The 25,012-nt window shown below is 43.1% G+C and overlaps 1 protein-coding gene and 1 long non-coding RNA gene across 6 annotated transcripts in view; one reads left to right on the plus strand and one right to left on the minus strand.

Annotated features, from left to right (window-relative positions):
- TRIQK (triple QxxK/R motif containing) overlaps positions 1–25,012 on the plus strand; it is a 58,322-nt gene that overhangs the window by 14,538 nt on the left and 18,772 nt on the right. For 4 of the 5 annotated variants that reach the window (XM_081013707.1, XM_081013708.1, XM_081013706.1 and 1 more), the window contains one exon: positions 9,404–9,484. In XM_081013707.1, coding sequence (XP_080869833.1) covers positions 9,424–9,484 — 61 coding nt within the window. In that variant the 5' untranslated portion in view covers positions 9,404–9,423. Of the gene's footprint in view, positions 1–3,670; positions 3,926–9,403; positions 9,485–25,012 lie in introns of those variants that run through there. The other variant, XM_081013709.1, reaches the window with a different exon arrangement.
- Positions 1,560–9,397, minus strand: LOC308481416. Its single transcript, XR_013988656.1, has 3 exons — positions 9,091–9,397; positions 7,366–7,445; positions 1,560–2,091 (listed from the first exon to the last, which is right to left on the minus strand). It is a non-coding gene; the product is annotated as an uncharacterized lncRNA (long non-coding RNA).

The following is a 25,012-nucleotide window of genomic DNA, read 5'->3' on the forward strand; positions in this document are numbered from 1 at the left end:
TGCACCTTGGCAGCCTTGATGACCCATAGACTGGAACCCTGCAAAAATCATTATGATAACGGAACTGCTTTAGAAGCCTCAGATGATTTTGAAAACATGTGATCGATGACCTTTATTGCTACGGCTTTTATTTCAGTTATTTCCCCTCCTGCATCAAAGGAAATAAAATTCAAAGGGGGTTTGTGAGTGTTAAGGATAAAAGAGGGAATTAAACCGTTTCCATATCATGTTTGCTGCTGATCTCCTTAATCACTAGGGCAGAAGAAATAATTACCTCTAGTAGCTTTTATTTATTTATTTTATATACATGGAAGTGTGCTGTATTTTTATATTGCCTAACAGTGGCAGATTCCTGAACTCTGCCAGTTTAACTTTTAATAATACTCAACATGGCACAGTTCTGTATTTGTGCTCAGGCTGTTTACATAATATGATCATCCTGCTGGATCTTCTGTCGCCTGGTATTTTTTTCCACCAAAGCTGGCTGCATGTACTCCATCCCGTAAAACCCTGAGGGGAGCAGAACGTGCAGAAGAGCTGATATCCCTCCTACCCCCCAAAATACAAATTTAAGTTGCAGTAAGAGAACATGCAGTCCTTGGGTTGTCCCAAGGTTAAGAGTTCCTACAGCATAGCGATCTTCGAAACTATTTTGCTTAACATGCAGCCTCGCCCGGCAGAAGGAGGAAAACGGCATTGCTAACAAGTGGTGAATAATCGTTGCCTTTGTGACTGCTTGTAAGTTTCCCATTTGGTTGGCCAAGGTGGGAAGCAGGATGCCCGATGAGGTGGACCTTTACTTTGATCTAGCAAGACCCTTCCTACATTGTTATGAAAGCCAAAGGAACTGCAGGGTGTCCACAGAGCCCGTCACTGTGATCCTAAACAATTGCAGTGACATGTCTGGCAGCAATGCTGCGAGGCATGTTGTTCACAGATTTATACTGATGAAGCCTAAAGGTACATTTGCGTACGCCTCCTGTAAGTCAATGCAAAACAGCAAAAAGAAAAAAGGAAAAAAGATCAGTATGTTTATATTAGCAAATATACTTGTCACCCATCCTAGTAACCCTTGCAGTTCTTTGCTCCAACACAGGAATTTGGGAGTGGGTTGTTTAATGCCGAACAGTTGGGTAGGCTGCTGTTTGCACATTTTTCTTACTTTTTTTGTACAGACAACAATTGGAAAACTAACTTTTTTTGTGAGGAGGGGGATTAAAATGGAATCGTCATAGAAGGAGCTTTTAATATTACCGAAGCCCCTCACAGCTGTCATTGCAATCCAGAATGCAAGTGTGGTAGATGAAATAATCCACAGTGAGCACATATGCATGCATAGCAAGTCTTTGGATCAAGTCCTTCCTATTTCAATGTAGCAGATGTTGAAAACTCTAATATTGCTTTGCAAAGAGGAAACGACAGCTAAATAACATTTATGAATGCATCAACCATGCTTTTCCTGTTAATGGAAAAAGCATAATGTTTGTGTTGTTGGCGTGCAAGCTGTGTGTGTATATGTGATTGATATATAATTACACACAAAACACGCACACACACATTCTCCCTATTTATAACATTGTGGATGTTACCAAGAAAAAAAAACGTTGCTAAAATATTGTTTCTTCATTTTAGGCACATTGTTTCCAATTTTTTTATCGATGCACTAGAACCTTATTAATTAAACTGTCTGGAAAAGGTTAGCTTTATTTACACTCAGGATTATTTGGGAATGCACAGCATCCTGCATATGCTGTGCCTACTTCTCATAGCTAGTTGTTTGTATATGACTGTTTCCCCTCCTCCACAAAAAAGCAATGCTCAGGATGGTAGTCTACTGTGAGGCTTATCGCTGATTTCCACATCATTGAAAAATGGGGATTATCTCTGATTCCCACAGCCTAAATGGCATTCACACAGCATTCACATAATGCTCCACGGCTACTGTCTATCTTTTATATGGAGTCGAGGAAGATGTCTTACACCAGGTCAGACTCTTTGTCCATCGTGACCTATATATAGCTTACTTGGATTGGCAGTGGCTCTCCAGGGTCTTGGGCAAACAAAGTCTTTCTCATCATCGGCCATTTGTTCCTTAAAAAAAGAAAACCAGAGACACTAAGAATTGAACTTGGTACCTTCTGTGCCCATGCTCTGTATCTAAGACGTGGTAGTTTCCCAGCAATATGTTCAAAGTGCAACATGATATGCCTCACATTTGCCATTGTTGAGCTCCCACAGGCAGTCTTTTACCTGTCTTTTACCTCGGATACTGCACATGGACCACCAAACCCAACACTTTCCCTTGACAATGAAGTAAGAGCATAATAGTTTTGTCATGTGGTGTCAGGCTAAGACCCATCTAGTCCAGCACTTGTTTGTTTTGAAAAGTGTCTTTCCAGATGTTTCTGGGGGTTCCACAACCAGGACATGATAATGTTTTCCAACCCCTGCTGCCGCTGCTATTGTTACTCATTTGTATTCCGCTCTTCATCCGAAGATCACAGGGTGGTTCACAGCATAAAACTACAAAATGAGAACACAAAATACATGATAAACCGAAACCCAAGCAAATAACCCTCATCCCACAAACACATTTAGAAGGCCATAGAATGTTAATCAGCCAAAGATCTGGTTATAGAGAATCATGTTTGCCTGGTGCCTAAAGATAATGTAATGAAGGCGCCAGGCAAGTGTACCTGGAGAGAGCATTCCACAAACGGAGCCAGCACAGAAAAGGCACATTCTTGTGTTGCCACCCTCTGGACCTCTCATGGAGGTGACACACAAAGAAAGGCCTCTGATGGTTACTGCTGTTCATTTCTAGCACCTGGTAATCAACAGGTCACTGCTTCTAAAAATGGATGGTACACTTAGTTAAAATGACCAGTAATCATGGTTAGATTCCCATAAATAGGTCTAATTCTTTTTAAAGTATGCTAAGCTGTTGGCCACCATAATAGCTTGGAATAAGAATGATCTGAGTATGAATTTCATAAATTATTTTTTTCTATGCTGTTCTAGAGGTTAATTACACATAGATGATAGCCCAACCTTCTTTTGAAACGATTGGAAGAAAGAAACTCCATAGCTCACCAGGCAATTTATTCCCTTACTGACCTGCCATTGTGGTTAGCTAAAATTGATCTTTCTGCAGAAGAAGGAACAATGGCTTGTTCTATTGCATGGGATAAGCTATTGTTCTCCCCTTATTTCTGCATTAGCTGCTGGGCCATAGCCTAAAAACTTAGCTCATTTGGTTAGCGCGAATTCTTAATTCATTTTCTATATAATGAAGGACTGCCTTCAAGATTTCATTATCTTTATGATCAAAAAAAATTTGGTGTTAATATTTAAGTATCTTCCACTATTGAGGAACCCAAATCTATTATAAAAGACCTAGTCTAATTTTCATGAAATTTTGTGTGCCAGTAGATATTGCTATGTACACTGGAAGTCCCATTGGACCTTATTATTCTTATTAATCATTTATATGGGACCATAAATGTGTAAAGCACAGTGCCATGTAGTTTATAGCTTTTATATTCATTTTTATTATATTACTCATTCACTGTGTGTGCGTATATATATATATATATATATATATATATATATATGAATGGGAATGTGTGATCCCTGAGATAGTGAGGAACAAGGTGATAAATTTCCTCAAAATGTAAAAATAATGGGTACTTCATGAGTGGCAAGATCAAATATATTCTCCTGGAGGCTGTGCATAAATTATATAACTTTTTCTAAAGTGAACCAAACTCTATTCTTCCATTTGCAACGCTGGGGAAAAAACAGTCTGCTGTGCAAAATTAAGGGGTCTCATCATTTCTGGACGGACTTGCATCACTCACACCTGATTGGACATTAAGATTTCACCAAGACTGTCCCAGGCTATTGAAATGAGAATCCCAATAAGGTCAGAAATATATACTTGAAAAAGTACATAGGTCATGATTCAACGTATCCATTTCTAAGCTGGTTATAGAATTCACCATCTGACATATAGGTCCTTTAAAATAACCAAAGGGATTCGACAGTGAATTATGCCCTGCCACATGTTGAGGAAAGCACTTGGCTTTAAAGGAGTGAGTGATGTTTCAGAGCATGATTCATGGGGATCAAGTAAGAGACAGTGCAGTTGAAATATACTCAGAGTCGCAAAGTGATTTCATGCTCTTTATTCAGCTCATAGTGGTGGGGAGGAATGAATGAATGTCCCCTCACAGTATCTGCTTTATATACATTATTTACACAATGGGCTGCACATGATTGGCTAATTCTGGAATTCTACTGTAAGCCAATCAGGATGTGGATTCACTTCTATCTGGAGCAGGATTGGGTGGTTCCTGCCAACCAATCATACTGCTGCATTGTTCTAGGACCAATCAGACTGCTGCATTCTGAATCCTATTGTTCTAGGACCAATCAGACTGCTGCCTTTTGGATCCTATTGTTCTAGGACCAATCAGACTGCTACAGTTTGGATCCTATTCAACTCAGTACATAACACCCCTCCCCTCTAAGTTCCAGTCCAGCCCGGGAGGTCGCATTCATAGTCCTCAAGGTATGCCGGCGGCCTACGTGTGCGTTGTGGCCTGGGGTGTTCCCTGGTCCGGGCTCCGGGTTCTGGCTCGTGTTCCAAGGATGCTGGCTGTGATGCGGCTGTTTGGTCTGGTGCAACCGGCTCGCTCAGTCGTGGTTCTGGTTCCGGTGTCCTTTCGGCCTCACGGGTCCTCTCTGTATTTACTGATTCTGCCTCTCCTGCTGGCCCCTCCTGCTCTATGGGCCTCACTGCCCCGCTGTTCCCTTGGGACTCCTCTGACCTGTCCTCCTCCTGGTTTTCTCCCGGGAATCGTCGCCGTATCTGGTCGCAGTGGCGGCGCCAGCATTGCCCCCCATCCGTTAGCACCTCGTACGACACGGGGCCAGTGACCCTGGTGATTGTGGCGGGTACCCATGCTGGGCCTGCCCCAAAATTCTTTGCGTACACTGGGTCCTGGGCCTCGAAGGTCCGGGGGTTCCTGCCTTCCCCCACCACTACCTCATCCTGAGCTCTATCGGGGTGAAGGCGGTCCAATCTGATTGCAAGGCGCCGACCCATTAGTAGTTCAGCGGGGCTCCGGCCAGTCGTTGAGCTGGGGGTGCTGTGCTGTGCTAGAAGGAATGTGGCAAGGCGGTACTCCCAGTCCCCTTGCGTCATGCGGCGAAGGGTGTCCTTGGTGGTCCGCACCATGCGTTCTGCTTGGCCATTGGTGGCAGGGTGGAATGGCGCCGAACGGATGTGGCGGATGGCGTTCTGCGCTGTGAAGGTTTGGAATTCTCCTGACGTAAATGCAGTCCCGTTGTCTGAGACGAGAGTGTCAGGGAGCCCGTGGGTTGCAAACAGCCTGCGTAGTACCCGGATGGCTGCGGACGTGGAAGTGGACGGTACCAGTGCGACTTCCAGCCATTTGGTGTAGGAGTCCACCACTATGAAGAATGTTTTCCCCTGAAAGGGGCCAGCGAAATCCACATGCAGGCGTGACCATGGTGCTCGGGCGGACTCCCAGGACTGGACTGGGGCCCTTGGGGGATCTGGGCGGGATTCTTGGCAGGCCTGGCAGTGTTTGACCCAGGCCTCTATCTCTCCATCGATCCCCGGCCACCACACATAACTCCTGGCAAGGGCCTTCATTCTTACTACCCCTGGATGTGTCTCGTGTAGGGCTGTGAGGACCCTTTTGCAGAGGGGCTGGGGAACAACGACTCTGCTTCCCCATAACAGGCACCCCTTGTGGGCCGACAGTTCATGTTTGCGGGTTGTGTAGCCGGCGAATTCTGGCCCGGGGCTGCTGCTGGGCCATCCCCTCCACACCCAGTCCAGGACCCGGGAGATGACCCTATCTTTCTTGGAATGGTGTGCAACTTCTTGTGCCTGAATGGGGCGGTCGGGAAGCAGCTCCAGGCTCATAACCTCTTGTGCAGGTGCTGGGTCAGGGCCTGTTTCCGGTAGTGGTAGCCTGCTGAGGGCGTCCGCATGGCCCATCGCCTTCCCAGGTCGGTGAATCAGTGCATACTGGTAGCTGGCAAGGAAAATTGACCACCTGAGGACGCGAGGAGACAGCACTTGGGGGGTCTGCTTTTCGGGGGCAAACAAGCCAAGCAACGGCTTGTGGTCAGTCACCACGGTGAAGGGCCGCCCGTACAAGAAATCATGGAATTTTTTTACTCCCTTTACGATTGCCAGACCCTCCTTGTCGATTTGCGAGTAGTTCCGCTCGGTTGTGTTGAGTGTCTGGGAAAAGTACGCCACCGGTACCTCTCTTCCATCCGGGAGTTGGTGCCCCAGGACAGCTCCAACAGCAGTTTTCCTTTTGTACCTGCTGCAGATTCTGTTGCTACCACCATAGGCAAAATGGCGGGCAGGCCTGGGGTGCGGGTCAGCTGTTACCACTGCTGCTATAGTGTTTAAATGACTATGGTCCAGGTACAGTGGTACCTTGGTTCCCAAATGCCTCGATACTCAAATGCCTTGGTTCCCAAATGCCGAAAACCCGGAAGTAAGTGTTCTGGTTTTCAAACATTTTTCGGAAGCCAAATGTTCGATGCAGTTGTTGGTTATTGTTTCTGGGGCGCCTGCACCAATCAGAAGCTGTGCCTTGGTTTCTGAACATTTTGGAAGTCAAACAGACCTCCGGAAGGAATTAAGTTTGGCGCTTTTGTTTTCCTATTTGTTTTGCGTTTTTGTTTTTGAGGCTTTTTCAGTTAATTTGTTTTTGTGACTGTGTGGAATTCAGTTCAGCTACTGATTGATTGATTGATTGATCCAAACAATGATTATCATCAGTGCAGTTAAGAAAAAGAATTAATTTTAAATTTTATCATCTACAATACTTATTTATTTTATAGTACAGTACATTGATTGTTGCTTTCGTTTTATGGCTCAATGGTCTCGTTAGATAGTAAAATTCATGTTAAATTGCTGTTTTAGGGGTTGTTTTTAAAAGTCTGGAACGGATTAATCCATCTTACATTACTTTCTATGGGAAAGCATGCCTTGATTTTGGAGCGGACTTCCGGAACGGATTAAGTTTGAGAACCAAGGTACCACTGTACTGGATTATAAGGGGAACAGGCTTTCACAACCACGTGACTCATCTTTTCACATGTCTTCATGGTAAGAGTGATCTCTGCCAGTCAGGGATCATCTAAGTGAGAGTGATAACAGAACACTATACAACTGGTCAGATATAGCCATGTGACAGCATCACCAAGCCTATTCAGAGGATAGTTATGTTTCCTGAACTGACATTGCCATCACTCTGAATGGGCAAGCCTTTTCATTCCCTATACAGACCTTCAGGAAGCTTTTCATACCTGCATAAAGCTTTCACAAATAATGTTCCTATTACTTTTTGACTCAGGCCTTCCAAAAGCTTCTTCTCAACTCTCCTTTGCTGGAAAAGAAAAAGAAAGACAATTTGTTTCGGTTTCAATCACCATCTTTTTATTACTCTTTGGTAATAGTACAGCGGGGAAAGGATTGAACTCATTTCTTGTTTACTTAAAAAAACAACCCTCAGTGGTTTGCATCATTTTACAGAAACCATTTTAGTTTAATGAAAGGCTGACAGTTTTCTTTTCAAAGTATTTCATGAGGTGTAAAAAACTGATACAATGAAAACCATTCCTGAGCAGGATTCATAAATAATGAATATATTTTCTTATTAATCCATATTTTAGTTTAACTTGGGCTCATAGCAAGTTAGTTCCTCAGGGAATGCAGGTTTTAGTTTTTGGTGTAGTTTTTTTCTACAAGGGAAGGTGATGAGCTATGGTCCCCTGGGAATTAAATTGTGAAAACAATCTCGGTTTCGTACATGCTAATATAGATCTGTTATTCCCTTTCCACATCTATTGCAAGACATTTTAAATTGTGGCTGATCTTTTATGCAAATAGCTGTCTTATTAGACATTGTGGCTGTATGTGCTAATGTCTCTCTGGGTTTCTTGGGAGTTTGCTATCTAACCATCAAAGCAGTCGAAATGAATGATGATTACTGCACAGCTTTGAAGAACAAAGAAAAGTCACAGCAATTTTAGAGGTCTTGGTTACTGCAAAATCAGTGACAGCTTGAACCACACAGACATCCAGGAGGGTCTCTGTGGCTCATATTAACTAGGCCAAACTTTTTTGTTTTGTTTTGTTTTTTTAAAGAACAAAATAGATATTATTTTTTCGCTTCATAGTTTACTGGCAGCTGCAAAAAGTGCAGTCTTTTTTCACTGCTGACATTTTGTTGCAAATGTTCCAAGGGTATTGAATTAGCAAAAGGCAATTAAAAAACCCTATTTCTTCAAGCAAATAAAGTAAGCTGTGAACTGGATGTTGCACATAAAAGTTTGTGTATCATCAACTTTACTAGCCTTTGTTCCTGTTTTGTGTCATCTGGAATATGGCAGCATTGCAGATTTGACGGGGGGAGGGGAGACAAACATAGGTCTCTGTGTGAGGTGAGGTGTAGGATTGGTGGGTGAGGAGGTTATCCTTATTGCATTCATTATATTACACGGGTCACATCTACATTATGAATCTGCATCAGTTTCATAACACTTAGAACTTCCCATAAAGAATCCAGGGAATTGTAATGTGGCTGGGATTCTAGCAGTTCTGTAGCCCCCCTTCCCTGACTGAACCACATTCCTAGGTTTTCCTGAGAAAAGGGAGAGGGAGAGACTGTTAAACCCGTTTTCATAGAACCATAGGGTTGGATCATCTCGTCCAACTCCCTGCTATGCCGGACTCTTTTGCCCAACGTGGGACTCTAACCCCCAACCCTGAGATTAAGAGTCTCTACAGTTCTACCAACTGAACTATCTTCCAGTATTCTTTTAAGTCTGTAGTGTGCCTTTGTAGAGAGCTGATGATGAATAGCCACGTAGTCTATAAAGTTATTGCGAAGGACTGTGTCGCATTTGTTGATGTGAAACGTGTTGGGTTAGATCAAGAATGGGGAATTTCAGGCACCATGGGGGGAAATGTCAGCCTCTAAGCCTCTCTGACTGATCCCCAGGCCAGATCCTCTCCCCAGCCACACCTACCTGCTGTCTCTCTCACACGTCCTTTAGTGTTTTCCTCTAGGTGTGTCCCTGGACTCTGATAATGTCCCTTGCTTCCCTGATGGAGGACTGTGAGGGGTGTGTAGGAGCTAACGCACTGTACAAAGGTGAAATTTACATTAATTGCTCCACCCACTTGGAATCATAGAATCGTGTGTGCATCTGTGTAGTTATTTCTTGAGTCAATTATTAGATGTATTGGTATGCTACCCTCTTCTGCAAGGACAGCATTCAGGATGACTCACACCACTTACAACCATAGATATTGATAAACTCTTTCCCTCTTTCCTCACAGAGTTCTGAGACACATAAAAAATGGGTAGAAAAGATTCTTCTTCTGCAAGAGCTCCTGTTGAGCAGCACAGAAAACAAATAGGTAAAACATTTCCCTTTTTACTTAATATATTTGTTTCTCTTTTTAGTTTTTGTGAGTGCTACATTCCTGTAGGAATGATAGTGAGTTCTAAAGCAGATTACAGTGGTACCTCGGGATGCGAATGGGATCCGTTCCGGAGCCCCGTTCGCATCCTGAACAGAATGTAAGACGCGACAGCGCGTCTGTGCGTTGGAGGGTCGCATTTTGCCACTTCCGTCCATGCGTGTGATGTAATTTTGACTGTCTTTGCATGCGCGAGCGGCGAAACCCAGAAGTAACGCGTTCCATTACTTCTGGGTTGCCGCGGAGCACAACCCGAAAGCTCTCAACCTGAAGCGTATTTATCCCGAGGTATAACTGTATTTTAACTGCCTTCTAACAACATGTTTTGAACTGACTCGACTTTCTAATGCACGTTGCTGGACTATCATTCTTGACTGTTCGCCATTAGTCTCAAGCCGATGAGAGTTGGAGATCAACAACATCTGGAGAGCCACAGGTTAACCACCCTGCTGTAATGGTTTCACTGGATATGATGTACTCTCAGATTAACTCAAAGTATTGGAGGCAAAGTGAAACTCAGTGTAATAACGTAGCTCTTTTGGTTAAAAGAAGAGTAGTTGGATATAGCACATACCAAATTGATTAATGGTGAGGGTGGCTTGAACTGTGGGTTGTTTGAATATAGAGAATCTGTTGCATTGAGGCTGCATTCACACTAAGTCTGGACCTGTTATGAAGTGAACATGTGATTGCTTCACTGTGCATCCAATTCTCCAGTTTCCCGTGTGGGCATTATCCTGCATTGCTACAGCACATTAGCCAGAGAATCATATGCTGCTGCTCTTGGTGGGCTGTACCGCATTAGACTGAAAGCTGTAAATTAGATTATCATACAAAAAATGTACCTGCACATTTAGAAATAGTTGCCAGGAAGAAGACGAGGCATTGTTTTGCATTTGTAGAGAAGCCATTGTATATGATTGAGCATTCACAGTGTGATTCCCCACTTGCAGTCGGAAATGGTGCGACCCAGCATGAGCCGAATCAGCACAGTGAGTTGTTCAGCAAAGGTGTGCTGGGATGTGGACTGGAACTGAAAAACAGAGGTTTGGGTGCAATTAATCACACATGTGCTTCACTGCAGGCCCAAACTCTGACACTGTTTTTTCCATCTGCATCTGAATGAGAGTTGGCCTTCATTCTGAAACCAAATAGCTTGCAGGCCGTTCCAGAGGATTGAATCCAGGTTACACAACTTATTTGCCATAGTTTGTTGCAGTGACAAACATCAATTACTAGGTATTCTTCTTCCGCCTAACTTGTCCTCACTTAAGGCAAGTCAAACTGAAAAAAGAAATAAGAATGAATGTTCTGATTCAGATGGGGGAAGACTTCTAGATCAGGGTAGATTTCACGTGGCCCATTGCTTTTCCTTCTCTTGTATGGACTGTAGAGCTCTGCTTCAATTTTCTATCAGGAGAATTAAAGTCTTTTTTTTTCAAAAAAAATGGACACAAAACCTTCCTTTGTTCTCACATTATCTGTTTAAGTACCTCAGTTACCATAGGTTTCATCAGCTAGAGTTTATATGGCATGCACACACCACCACCTTGGCATTTTTTGTGTGGATAGCAGACAGAAAGGCTTTCTGCACAACTACTCCAAATATCCAAACAGTATTTAGTCTCGGTGCATTAACTCCTGCAGGTACCTCTTCAGTTACAATAGTGGAATCAGGGAGACTGCAGAGTTTTCATTCCCACTGCATCATCTCCAATATGGAAGCTTTGTAGGGTGTTTCAGATTTCCGTGGAATTTACCAACGACTTCAAGTATTTTTCCTCCTCCCCACCCTCCCACTTGGTTGTGCAACGGTTTGCACAACCAGCAGTCAGTTCTGGAAAATTCAACCCTGATTGCTCCTTATCGGGTTTGCATACAATACTTGCTTCCTGCCTCTGCAATAAATGCAAGGAGTTGCCAAATTAGCTCAAGCTAGTTAATTTCACCTCTGCTGTGAAATGACTTCTCTGAACTCAAGCATGTCAGTTTCAAACTGTCTCTTTGTAGCCCTTGTAGAACTTTTCTGGGTTGTTACATAGCCAGCTGCATCTATTTTTTCCTCTGTCTGAGCTGCATGCTCCAGAGCTTGCACATCCAGCCACTGATTATTTTTATATCCTTGTGGGAATTATATCGAATAGAATTAGACACCACAAAGCATTAGGATACTTTCCCGTGCTAACAGAACAGCAGTAATTGCAATGGAGATTGAATCAGGAGAATTCATGTGTCATCCTAAGTAGAATATCGTGTTTGCACACAGTAGATTGGGGACAACCTGAAGCACAAAATTCCCATGAGCATCAAGCCCTAGTTTTCTAGGCGTCTGATGGCCGAGCGAAGGACTCAGATACCGGGGGTGGGGAGCATTTCTTAAGCTGAAATGCTGCTGTTGCAGTATTCATTACAATCTGAAATGGAGAAGAAATTTTTAGGGAAATAGGTGCTTGAATTGTCATTCTACCAAACATTACGAACAGTCCAGGTTCATATTCTGAGACAGGTAATTATAATGATAATTTATTTAATCATGAACTTCACTGACATAACTAACAGCAACACAAAAACGGCTAACACGATAGTAAGGTATTGCTGTGGAGCACAGTAAGGCAGACTTGCTGGTTCTTAGTAAAGATGGCTGAATAAGTACTTTTGCACTGGAGTTGTACAGCAGAGGGATTTGCAGCCATTAATAATTTGAATTCAGAAAACATAAAAGAGGCTTACCAAATTAGTTTAGACTTTGGGGGGTGTAAAGTTGTGAATCATCGCAAAACACCACAAAAATGGTCTGTTAATTGCACAACACTTAAATGCACCACAAGGCATTCAGAGTGGAACTGGTTGCCTGCTCTTACATTTTTGCACATATTAGATAATATCAAGGCATATTGTAAGCTTGGGGAAAACCTTTGGATCAAAAGGGGGGATATATAGTATTAGTATCTCAATTTATCATTAATTGATTGGTTTTAGTAGTCACACCAAAAGAAAAACTACGTAAAGAGAACCAAAGCCTGTGCTGTCAGGTATTTATGTTAGGTAGCACAAATTCATATTCATTAACTACTGAGAATCAATTTACAGGCAGCCAAGGCTTGTCTTTAATCCATTGTTTCAAGTCAGGGAAGTTCTCTCCATGAACTCTTCTTCATTGCAGCTGTTCTAGTTAAGCAAGTGTGTTATTTACTGGGATGCTGATTACGTTCTATGATATTATTAATCTGAAAACCACCACCGACATCACCAGTGTAACGGGGATGCAAAATGTGGACTGCAACTGCTCTGAATACATAAATAGCTTCCTTTCTTTAAAAAAGACCTTCTCCTGTTTAATTTAGAACACATGTCCTCCTGAACAATCACTGTCATGTGGACTTTCTGCTTCTACCTTAGAAGAAGGAGAGAGGGATTGTGTCGACAGTGTTTTCTCCTCCCATTGGAGGTGGGCTGTCACATATTCCAACCAGCAGTAACTCCATGCTCCATTGGTAACATTCAGCTTCTCCAGAAAGATTAGATAAGAGCAGTGTGTACTTGGTCCTAACACCAATTAAGAGCATGACCCATAAGGATGTAGGAGGCTGCCTTATACCAAATCAGACCATTGGTCCTTCTAGCGCAGTATTGTTGACACTGATTGTCAGCGGTTCTCCAGAGTTTCAGAGAGGAGTCATTCTCAGCCCTTCCTGAAGATGCAAGGGGTTGTACTTGATGCATTCTGCATGCAAGGCAACTGGTTTACCATTAATCTACAGCCATTCCTTGTAGACATACATTACCAACATGTGGAAGAATTAGCCACGGAGCTCCTGCTCCCTTTGTGTACAGTTGTGCATGGAAGCAGCACACTGGGGCATTATGAGGATTGGGGTGACATGAAAAAGAGGGTGCTTACTGCCCCTTCCTGATTCCTTCTGCTACCTCTGTGTTCAGTTTTGAAAAGTCGTAAAAGAGAAGAAGGGGCATGTCTTCCACAAACCTGGACTATATTCCTTGCGTTGCAAATGAACACATCCGAAGTTCCGAGGTATTTCTGCCATGTGTGTTATTCTAGTTTATTTTAAAGAGAATGGATGCTATTTCCATCACAGCCAACTGTACAATTCAAAAGAATGGAAGAATACGATCATGAATTAAACAGGTTGTTTCCTTTTGTTGAAGTGAATAGGAAATTCATGCTGAGTGACTGTAGTAACTATTAACCTTTGTCATGCATCCCTTGAGCTCCCAGCACAAAACAGTAAAACCATCAAAGTGACACAGGTTAAAGAAGCAGAAATGTGCTTGTTTCCAGCACGGCACTTTTTAACAGTACAGTATTTTTAACCTGTCAAATAAATACCTGATTGTCACTGATGTATCTTACAGTCATATAAAACTTATGAACCACAATATATATACTTTGAGGGGTTTTTTTGTTTTTTGTTCGTTTTTTAAGTGCCTGATGCCTCTTGCCAGTTTCCCACTCTCACATTGGCTGAAGCTGCTGTGATGTCACAAATGATCCTGACTGCTGTGGGTGAAGGACTAGTTTATAGAATGCTGGAAATCAGTAAAATTTGGAGAGAAAATGGAGCTTTAGTTTGGCTTGGCATGTGTGCATCCTTCACACATGTAATACAGACTTTGTACTGCATGGGGTGTCAGCATCGCCCTAGAGCCAGTGCGCCAACTGGACTCATGCACCTCAACCCCGACTGGGCTAGGCGAGCTGGGTAGCACCGCCAGAGACCTCCTTTTCCCACAGGAACAGGTCACAGTGCTGTGGACTCACAGCTTAGAGCTGAGAGCACCGGATTCACTGTCTCAATAATACAGTCGTTGCGCAGCAGAGTTTTGCAGAGTCTTGCAGAGTATAAACCACTCGGAGAGCAGCTCTGTAAAATATCTTCCTTTTATTCTATAACTACAACTATGATACAAAGCTATATACAGAGCTGAATATTCTAAGCATAAATCAATGCTACACTGAGAGTCTGCAGCTGCACTTAGCAGCAATCTTATCTCTAAGATCTCTAACACTCTCACTCTCTCCGATACACTGACTGACTGACTCTCTCTCTCACACACAGACTGATATGTTGCTGGGCAGAATAAGTAGATAGGCAGGACACGCCTCCTCCTCTCTGGAGAGTCAGCAGAGACCATCAGGAGATGATCAGGAGATTCTTGTGTATGGGAGGGGTGAAATCTCCTCATCCTCCCCCATTTCATCCGACCATTTCAAGAATCTTTAACATAACTGCAATTTGCACATACACTCCAAAAGTTGTTCTCTGCTTACAACCTTGGTTAACATATCTGCAGGTATCTCTCTCCCGGCATATAAAACACTTTTACAATACCATTGAATAAGCAGCTTCTGGAAAAATCTTCACACACATTTCTTCCTTTCAAATACAAATTGACATTTCTAATTAGGCAGATTTGAACAAACCATTTTTCAGAACTCAAATACACGCTTTCCTTCAAATATCAGGTAAGGAAATAAATAAAGCGTTTTGTGCTACTACTCTCAGCACACTTCATGCTAGGTTTGAAAACCCCACCAGAGTTGCTCGTGACCGCAGTCTTTGCAAACTCTTCAGAAAACCTTTTCGGTGGTACACCCTTGGTTGTTCTCTCGGATCTGCGCAAAACTCTCTGATCCTCTTGTTCTGGTGCTTCTTCCTCTTTGGGAGAATGGGGAGCTAAAGTATATGAAGCTGCTAAGTCTGAGTCAGCGTCAGACTCACCTGAGGCTTTTGTGCTCTGATAATCTGTGCCATCATCTGGAACTACATTGGCATCAGGATTATCACCACCAACAACACTTGCCTCCCTCTTAACTTTCTTTGCCCCTTTTGCACCATCATCACAAATGGGATGGCACTGAAAAACGCCAACTTTGTCCCATTGTAGATTGTCATCAATACTCCTGGTCAACCTTATGGTTTTCGTGTCTGTGATCAGAACACGATAAGACCCTTTCTCATATCCTAGGAAAATACCATGTTCTCCACGCTTGCTCAGTTTGTCACCCTGCGAGGTGTGCACCCAAACCTCCGAACCAAAAATTTTAAAATGCTTTACACATGGCTTTCTTCCGTGAAGCATCTCATATGGGGTGCAATTTACACTAGACTGGTATCTCCTGTTATACACATGACAGAAAAACGAAAGAGCTTCAGCCCAAAAAGGATTGGGCAGCCCTGAATCATGTAACAGCGTTCTGATTCCTTGCTGCAGGGTCTGGTTTACTCTCTCACATAAACCATTCTGCCAGGGTGATCTGGGCGTGGCTGTCCTATGCTCAATGCCCTGTTCAGAAAGAAAACTCTCAAACTCTTCTGAACAAAACTCTCCACCCTTGTCTGTGAAAAGAAAACGTACATTCTCATTATGTACATTTCTGAGCCATTTACAAAACTGGCGAAACTTGGTAAAGGCTTCAGACTTTTTCTGCAGCATATAGACCCAAACATATTTCGAATAGGAGTCTATCAGAACCATGAAAAACCTTGAATTGCCTCTAGAGAGCGCTAGAGGCCCCACTAAGTCTGCATGAATGACTTCATATGGCTTCTTGGCCTCTCTCCCAGACTCTGTACCTTTGGGAGCTTGCCTTGCCTTACTCTCAGCACAAGAAACACATTTCATGTGGTAGGGACATTCTTTCAACTTCATACCCTGAACCATATCAGGCATTTTTGCCACAGCCTGGAAATTCAAATGACCATAAACGCGATGGTAATAATGAATACATTGGTCATGCAACTTCTCATTCTTATCTACAGATAAATTGCAACACTCTTTCTCAGTTGCTTCTGCAGTGCCTGTACCTGAAACAAAAGGCAATTGGTACAATCCATTTACACATTTTGCATACAGAATGAGCTTGCCATCTCTAAGAATTTCACAGCGAGATTTAGCAAACACCACCTTAAACCCTTGACGATCAAGCTGGGAAACACTCAACAAATTGTCCTGAATATCAGGTGCATACAGGACATTCTTAATAGTTGCATTCAGGCTCTTTAAGAACACAGTTCCCTGAGCCATACTCGTGAGAACTGTCCCATCTGCTTGATGAATTTCTTTCTCTTGCTTCTCAAGCTGAACAAAGAGATTCTTATCTTTGGCCACGTGGTTTGAACAGCCAGAGTCGACCACGAAGAAACTCCGCCCACGTTGACTGGAACAGCGAGAGATCAAGGCCTTTGAAGTAGCAGGTGCTTGGGGATTTCTTCCTCCTCCCCCTCTGCCTCTGAAGTTTCCCTTCTTCTTTGAAGACTTCTTACACTGGAAACTCAAATGGCCTTGTGCTCCACACGAAAAGCACCGCTTCAATTTCAAAGCTTTAACAGCAGCAGTTTCACTTTCACTTTCCCCTGCTGAAGATTCAGGCACATTTTCAAGCACATTTTTAACAGCACAGTCCCGGCTTTCTCTAACAGCCTGTCTGCGATCCCACTCATTCAGAAGCACGCTAGACACATAATCTTCTGTTAGCCGGTCAGAAGGCATTGTGGAAATCTGGGCAGCTACTCCATCATAAGACTCATCTAGGCTATTGATCATCAGCATTGCAAACACAGCCTCTGAAATGGCCAGGTCTCGCTGAACAAGGTCCTGTCTGAGACGCTTTAATTGAGATAGATGGCTAGGCAAATCACCACCTTTCTCCAACTGCAGCCTGCACAGCTTCTTAAAGAAAATCACACTGGAACCAGCATTCTGCCTCAGATGCATATCTCTCAACTTATGCCAAACAGCTTGTGCAGTCTCTTGACCCTCTAAGTTCACCAGCAAGTGGTCTGAAACACTCAAAATAATTGTCCCTCGGGCTTTCATATCTGCAGCATGCCACTCAGCCCAATCATCATCATCCTTATCTGGAGGGTCATCTTCTATCGTGTGAAATAGCTTCTCCCTCTGTAAAAGCGCTTTCATCTTTACTTGCCAAACTGCATAGGTTTCAGGCGTGAGGAGAGGAAAGGACAGAGCCATCTGGCCAGAATGTGCACAGGCCATGTCTGCTATTACTTAGAGCAAGACACTTCCCTCGTGCAACACAGATAAAGCCTTGACTCCTTCAGCCACTCTCTCTCCCACTCAGAGCGCAATTAACAGGCAAACAGGGATGCTATCTTCTTCCTTTGGCAGTCAGCAACATACCTCCATAAATCAAGCAGCAGCAACAGCAACAGCGGCAGCTTGAACACTCTGCTCCAAAACAGCTCTGCTTCTGGGCACCGCAAATCAGTCCAGCATGCAGCGTCCGTTCCACCGTCCGGCAATCAGCAACAGAAACCTCTGGCGACTGGGACGACTGGGACGCCTGGGATGACTGGAACAATGCCAGGTCAGACGACTGGAACAACGACTGGGCCCACAACCGATGTCAGCATCGCCCTAGAGCCAGTGCGCCAACTGGACTCATGCACCTCAACCCCGACTGGGCTAGGCGAGCTGGGTAGCACCGCCAGAGACCTCCTTTTCCCACAGGAACAGGTCACAGTGCTGTGGACTCACAGCTTAGAGCTGAGAGCACCGGATTCACTGTCTCAATAATACAGTCGTTGCGCAGCAGAGTTTTGCAGAGTCTTGCAGAGTATAAACCACTCGGAGAGCAGCTCTGTAAAATATCTTCCTTTTATTCTATAACTACAACTATGATACAAAGCTATATACAGAGCTGAATATTCTAAGCATAAATCAATGCTACACTGAGAGTCTGCAGCTGCTCTTAGCAGCAACCTTATCTTTAGGATCTCTAACACTCTCACTCTCTCCGATACACTGACTGACTGACTCTCTCTCTCACACACAGACTGATATGTTGCTGGGCAGAATAAGTAGACAGGCAGGACACGCCTCCTCCTCTCTGGAGAGTCAGCAGAGACCATCAGGAGATGATCAGGAGATTCTTGTGTATGGGAGGGGTGAAATCTCCTCATAGGGGTTAGAGAGATGGATTAGTGGGTAGCATGCAGGGGCTTGAGGGATGATGTGGGACATTAAGAAGGCAGGGATATATAATCCTCACAAAAAGGTTATAGACAAACGGTGGGAAGAAGTACTGAGTATGCACTACCTGCACCTTGTGGCTAGTAGTCGTATGACAAAACAATAAGAAAGTCAACATGTGACATTCATAGAGCACAATTCCAGTCTCAGAACTGTAATAATAGATTCTTTATTGTGCCTTGGGATGAACAGCTAGGTGGAGGGTCTGTTTTCTCTATCTTGACTGTCATGATCACAAGCCTATCTTCCATGAATTCATCTGACTGGCTTTGAAGATTTTGAAAGCTGACCATTTTTTATTTTTTATTAATAAGGCTTTTGTGCATGTGCCCTGCCATGGCCTGTGTTTAATTCCAGAAAGTGAAATCGTTATGCATTTGTCTATAAATATTTAATACTAATTTTTTATAAATGAGAAATTGATTTTGAAGTCCGGTAATAGCAAGAGTCAATTTGAAAGAGGTTCTTTTGCAATTGTTTTCCATACTAGTAGTAAATATAATTTATGAGCCTTTTTATAACATGCCATCAGGGAGATGGCTCTTGCAATACATTATGATATTGAACCAATAATTACACTTAATACTTTTTCATATGTGTAGCACCTTGTATCCAACAAAGTCCAAATGCTTTACAAGGACTACTTGACTGTTTGATTACCTGGTTACGTTTCAGAAAGTAGACAGTTGATGCAACTTGGATTAATTTTAATTGGGCTGGACTACTTTTGTCCTGGGGTTGTTGTTTTTTTGTTTTTTTTTAAGACGGTGAGCCTGGTCTGCCTAAATTGGGAGTTGTGAAGAGTAGGTATATACTCAGAAGTGTTCTCCCCAACTCTGAATTGGTTAGTTGTCACATGATGGTTTGAAGAACGGTTTCTGGAATCACTGATCTGAAAAGGCAAAGGAAGAACAGGCAGCCTTAAAGGAGTCACCTCTCTTTCAGTTTCTGCCTTGTGCACTGCATGCAGTGGCATTCAGGAACTGGTTCCTTGGGGGATCTGGCTCAGGGGCTGCTGTCTCCAGGGGTTCTTAATTTAGGCTTCTGTGGCCCAAGGGATCCTGACTGACAGGCTCTGGATTGCCCCCAGAGTTTGCACTGTCTCCTCAATTCAGCTGATTCCTTATTTGTCAAGAGTCCGGGCCACTGATCCGGGTTGGAGGCCATGGCAGCCTCTTTTCTGTGTTTTGCGGCCGAGAAGAATTCTAGTGGATCTTTTACTCCTGCATTTATTATTTATTTCTAGAGCAACACAGTAGCTTTCAGTGCTGCACGTGGATCCAAAGAAAAGCTACAGATCCCAACCTCAAGCTTATGCTCTAGAAATGATAATAATCAACAAACACAGCAAATCAACAGAAAGGTAGAGGGGGGAGATGAGTTTGGGAATGCCAGAGTTGAATAAGGTGAGTTTTTAATTGGTGTTTCTACACACATGAGTTGAAGGAGCCAGATGGCAGGAAGAAGTTCCAAATGTCAGGAAGTAGCAGTGAAAAAATGTACTTTGGGGGTTCATGGAAGAGGAAGGGAAGAGAGAAGGGATATGGAGAGAGGGAGGAGTTGGCAGAAGAGGAAGAAAGAGACTGAAGACCTCTGGAAGGCAATAGAAGTCTTAAAAGAATGTGAGAGGAGGGAAGAAGGGAGCCTAGTGTAGTGGAGTGATGTAACAATGAGCAGAATAGAGAGAGACGAAACTCAAGACTGAAGATTTGAAGGAAGAGACAAAAGAGGGTTGTAGCAGCCAATGCAAAAAAATCACGGAGAGTGAATATGAACATTAGTTCATCATTCTGTTTTAAAACTCCAGTGTGGTACATGTAGAAACTGCAAAGAAGAGAGCCACAAGGCCCAGCAGTTGAGGGAAGGCATGGGGAGCGGAGATGGAGAGGAAACAAAGACCAGACCAACAGCCTCCGAGTAAGATTGTCCTGAAACCATCCTGCTTCAGAGTTGTCTCCCCAGCTCATTGACGCTGTGTCCTCTTCACTCATACGGTGACATAGGTGCCCTAAGAGAGCACCAAGGCTTAAAAACCTCTATCCCAGCGTGTGGTTGGGAAGGATCTCCCGATTACTTCTCAAAGTCACCTAGCACTTGATTGAAAAAGCCACAAATTCCGCAAACTGCGTGTTGATTTCTGCTTTTGTGCCCCACTGTAAGAGAACAGGAAGTTTTGAAACCATTGCAAGCAAATCCAGAGAGCCCGTCATATATGGGTGAAGCAATGTTTTGTGCAGTTTAGAAGTACTTTGGAAGGTTAAGGACCAATAATAATTTTATAAGGGGTGTTGTAAAATCTCTTTGAAACAATCATTAAGCCTTCAACCATGATTGCTTTTTAAAAGCTTAGTAAATAAAGTCAATGAAATTCGCCCCCATGTAAAATGGAAAACGTGTTAATGGGGAAGTTAATAAATACGAACTGAATTAAAATTGCAAGTGGGCTAGCTAAAAATGTCCTCATTATAAGCAAAAGGCTCAGGCAAGGTGTGGGTCCTCCTGTTACGATAGACAGAGATTGTTTCTCTCCTTTGATCCATTACTCCTTCACTATAGCATCTGTGCAGCTACTTCAAACAGAAATTGTGTGCAGGGACACAGTTCCCAGTGGCTCCTTTGCAAGACCCTTTTTCTGTTCTGACTCTGCAAATGGCCAAAAGAAATATCCACCTCAACAATATTGGAAAATGAACGCAAATAAAGTCAACGCACAGCTGAATTGCAAATCCTGCCTTATAGCTAGTTAAAGTCTCAAGCTTCAAGATGAAATTGTAACCCACAAATGTTATGCATGCAGTTGCAAAATGTATGGACCACTTTTTGCATATTTGCAAGGAATGCAAGTCTGCTGAGACATTTCCCACTCTGCTTTGATCTTCCTGCAGAGAAAGGAGTTGCAGTCCTGTGCTTTGCACCACATCAAAGCCCTTTCCCCTCCCTGCTGAACAGCTGATGGTGAGGAGGGGACCCAGAAGACTTGCTGAAATTTGGCTGCCATATCTGGCCTGTGGGTTGGGGTTCCCTACCTCTGCTCTAAAGTGTTCCATTTAAATCAGTTCGTCTGCTGTTGAGTTAAGTGGCTTGGGAATTCCAGTCCCCTTTCTTGATATCAACACGGATACCTTTGAATCTAGCTGGTTGCTAATATTTCCTGGTATAACTGTTGTTCATTATTTCATTTCACCTGAGGTCCAATGCTCCAGTTGCTCATAAATATGTACAACCTCTACTCTTTAGTGTAAGCTGTTATTGATGTCATTCATCTTTTCGTTAAGACCTGTCAGGTGGCATTTATGTTGAAGCGAAGTAGTGTGGAATTACAAGTGCCCTGAAGACTTTGGAGTGCTAAAATTATGAGTGATTTGGGGAGATTATTCCTCACAAGTAAATTTAGTGGGAGATAATACCGCTGCATACAAGAAGAGATCTCTTTCCTGTCAATTCTGTTAAATGTTTCAGTTTTTGAATAAATCTTTGAAGAACATGATGGGCTTTTTTGTCATTTCCCACACTATTTCCCACATCTAATATCTTCCTATCACGGCCGTCAGTGCATTAACATATGCAATGCTGTGCTGCTCTTAGAATATACTTAATTAGCATGTCATGTGCAAACAATGATGATATAGCTGGAGAAGCATGTCCCTTCTAAAGTATCAATGCATCAGCCTGGCGTATTTTATTTAAAAAAGAAAAAGAAAGACTACTGCTATAAGGTGGTCAACTTTAGTTGGGAAGTCAAATTTTCCCGCCAGTTGTTTCCTGAATAGCTCTGAGAGGCAACCGTTCTGGGCCGAATATCTCAAAAGACCAAGCCCTTCCAGTTTATAGGAGCTGAGTTCCTCTCAGTTTCAACTTGTTCTGCTTTGTGTTTCAATCTTTATACTAGCATCCTTGTCAATTGAAACACATCCTTGTGGAGAAAGCTCCATGTTACGTTCCTGTACCAACTGTACACTCCACTCACATTTCTTCAGCTCAGTACTACAGAAATGCTATCTGAAATGTATTACAGCTTCTCTGCAGTCCAGCTGAACGTGGATGACTGGACTGTTGGTCCCAGGGCACCGTGGCAAATCATTCCTTGCATGAAGTGATTTCCAGGGACCTCCCTTTGGAGAGCTGAAATGGTGGAACAGGCCCTTCGGACCTGCCCAGGAACTAGTGAATGTAGGTTTGAAAGCAACACAAAAGTAAAAGCTTGATCTTTAAAAGCTCGTGGATATGGAACATTAAATTACTTAGTGTCCCTATGCCAGTAGCAGCCATGGTGAAGATCATGAGATTTCTGATGAAAAACCATTCCCGCTCCCCTTGGTCTGATCAAGCTGGCTTGGACATGCCTTCAATGCTGCAGAAAGCATGCATATCTACTGCCTTGATTGGTTTGCATAGTTTCCCACCACCTTTCTGGCACTCAGTAAGTTTTACAAACGCTCTGGTCCACTATGCATATTTGTGGTTTGGGCGGCCTCCCTACAGAGGCTGCAGCATATGAAGTCGCTCTTCATTTCCCACCTCCTTGTATCACTTCTGCCTCCCGTGTTCATTCAGCCTGCGTGAGATGGCTGCTTTATGGGTTTAAAATTGTAGCTTAACTTATACAAGCAGAATTCTGAGTCGAAACTGCAGGGAGAGTGGAAATAATTGAAGGTATAGATACTGGTATACTCAAGAAAGTCTTTTATTCAGGCTAAAGAAACCCTTGCTGATAGCATAAAATAAACTTATTCACTTTAATGCATCCTTCTTGTTGGCTTAAAGCTGAAATACAGTTGCTTGAAAATTAATTTACCTCTCATGAATGGCTGGCTGGATTATCTTTGTAGCATAAAATGTAATGATATGTCAACCCTGAGCTCAGAACACGTTGTGTCTATTGTAAAAAAAAGTTGTTCCTGAGCACTTAATGTTGTGTTAAATGATGATGTGTCCTTTGCAAATGTATTATTAGTGTCAAGCTGTTCCATCTCTCAAGATTGAAAAATGGCCAGTGATTTGAGCTACCATTAAACCTGAATAAAAAAAAAAAGAGAAGAGCTGTGGGGGGTTCCCATGCTCTCTCTTTTGAGTACTAACACTTTGACTATATTCAATATATATCAAAATGTTTCCGTTAGCTGAAGACTCCTAAAACATCTTTAATCACAGCAATTGAAATGGTATTAAAGCAAACCTCTCTTCCTCCCCCCCCCCGTGTGTGCCGGGGGTGGGGGTGGGGAGAGCTCTCTATACCAGGGATGTTCATCGTAAGATGTTGCAGAAGACCGCTATGAATGCTGCTTATGTTGCAGTCAATTGGCTTGCTATTAACTTGAGCGATGATGAAATGGGAGCCCTTTTATTTGAAGCAGCACTTTTTTTACAATTGAAATTTTCAATTAATATTCTAAATATCCCAGCTCCTCGTGTGATAGAGCCTTTCGTATCACTTTGTATTAGTTGGAGGGAAATGAGCGCCCTTATTTCCTATTATGCAAAGGAGGGATTTATGGCGCGATAGCGAGCAAACCACTTAACGGCGTCTGGTTGCATGCACGGCCAAACGATTTTTGAAATGCTTTCACGACAAAATGTACATTTTCTACATTCCTACTACTTCCCGGACAACTCCCTCGTCTTAATGCAAAGGTATCAGCGTTATTTATCGTGCCAGCTTGGGAATTAGATTGTGGCTCTTTTGCTTGCTGATTGAATGTAAAATAGTTTCCGCGCTTTCTTGCTTGAGGGACAGCTGAAATTGGCAGGGCCGCTTTAGCTTAGCCCAGGCATTATGGCTAGAGAAAGCAACAGACAGGCTTGCTGGAACAACACCTGTGAAGGCCCTGCAGCTTTCAAATTCCCCTTCCGTGTAGCTTAAATTTATCTCTTTCATACCACATGTTTAAATGGCTGTAATGGAGGATTAGAAAAGAGGGAGAAATACATGTGAGCTTGGCAGTGGGTGATATTGAAGGCACCCAACACTTCTGTAATGCTGTCAATGTTTCCTCCCCCCTCTATCATTTTAAAATATATGTCAAGGTTTAAGGATAGCTGATTCAAAATAAAGGACACTGTGGACATCTAATCTTTCTCTTCTAAGGTTTCAAGGTATTCTGCATGTGGGGCTATTTTTTAAAGGTCAGTTTCTCCTCCTGATGCAGAGATATGCCATCCAGCTTCTGTCTGTGTCTATAAGGCTGTTAGATGGGGGACCTGTCATCTCTTATCATTAGCCATGCTGGCTGGGAGTCGGAATCCAACATCTGGAGAGTCATAGATTGTCCATCCCTACTATACAGGATCCTTTTGAAAGTCCTGATAAGTGGGAAGGTGGTCAGCCACACCTGGATTGGGTTGTGGGTTGCTGTAGATTCTAGTAACAAGGATATTTGAGTTCAGTTCTGCATTTCCTTGCATTTCAGTACCATTTATTATTGTGATGGTACTGAACTATGGGAAAGATAT

Source organism: Podarcis pityusensis, assembly GCF_964106645.2.
Source record: "Podarcis pityusensis genome assembly, chromosome: 7".
In the NCBI taxonomy this organism is placed as follows: domain Eukaryota; kingdom Metazoa; phylum Chordata; class Lepidosauria; order Squamata; family Lacertidae; genus Podarcis; species Podarcis pityusensis.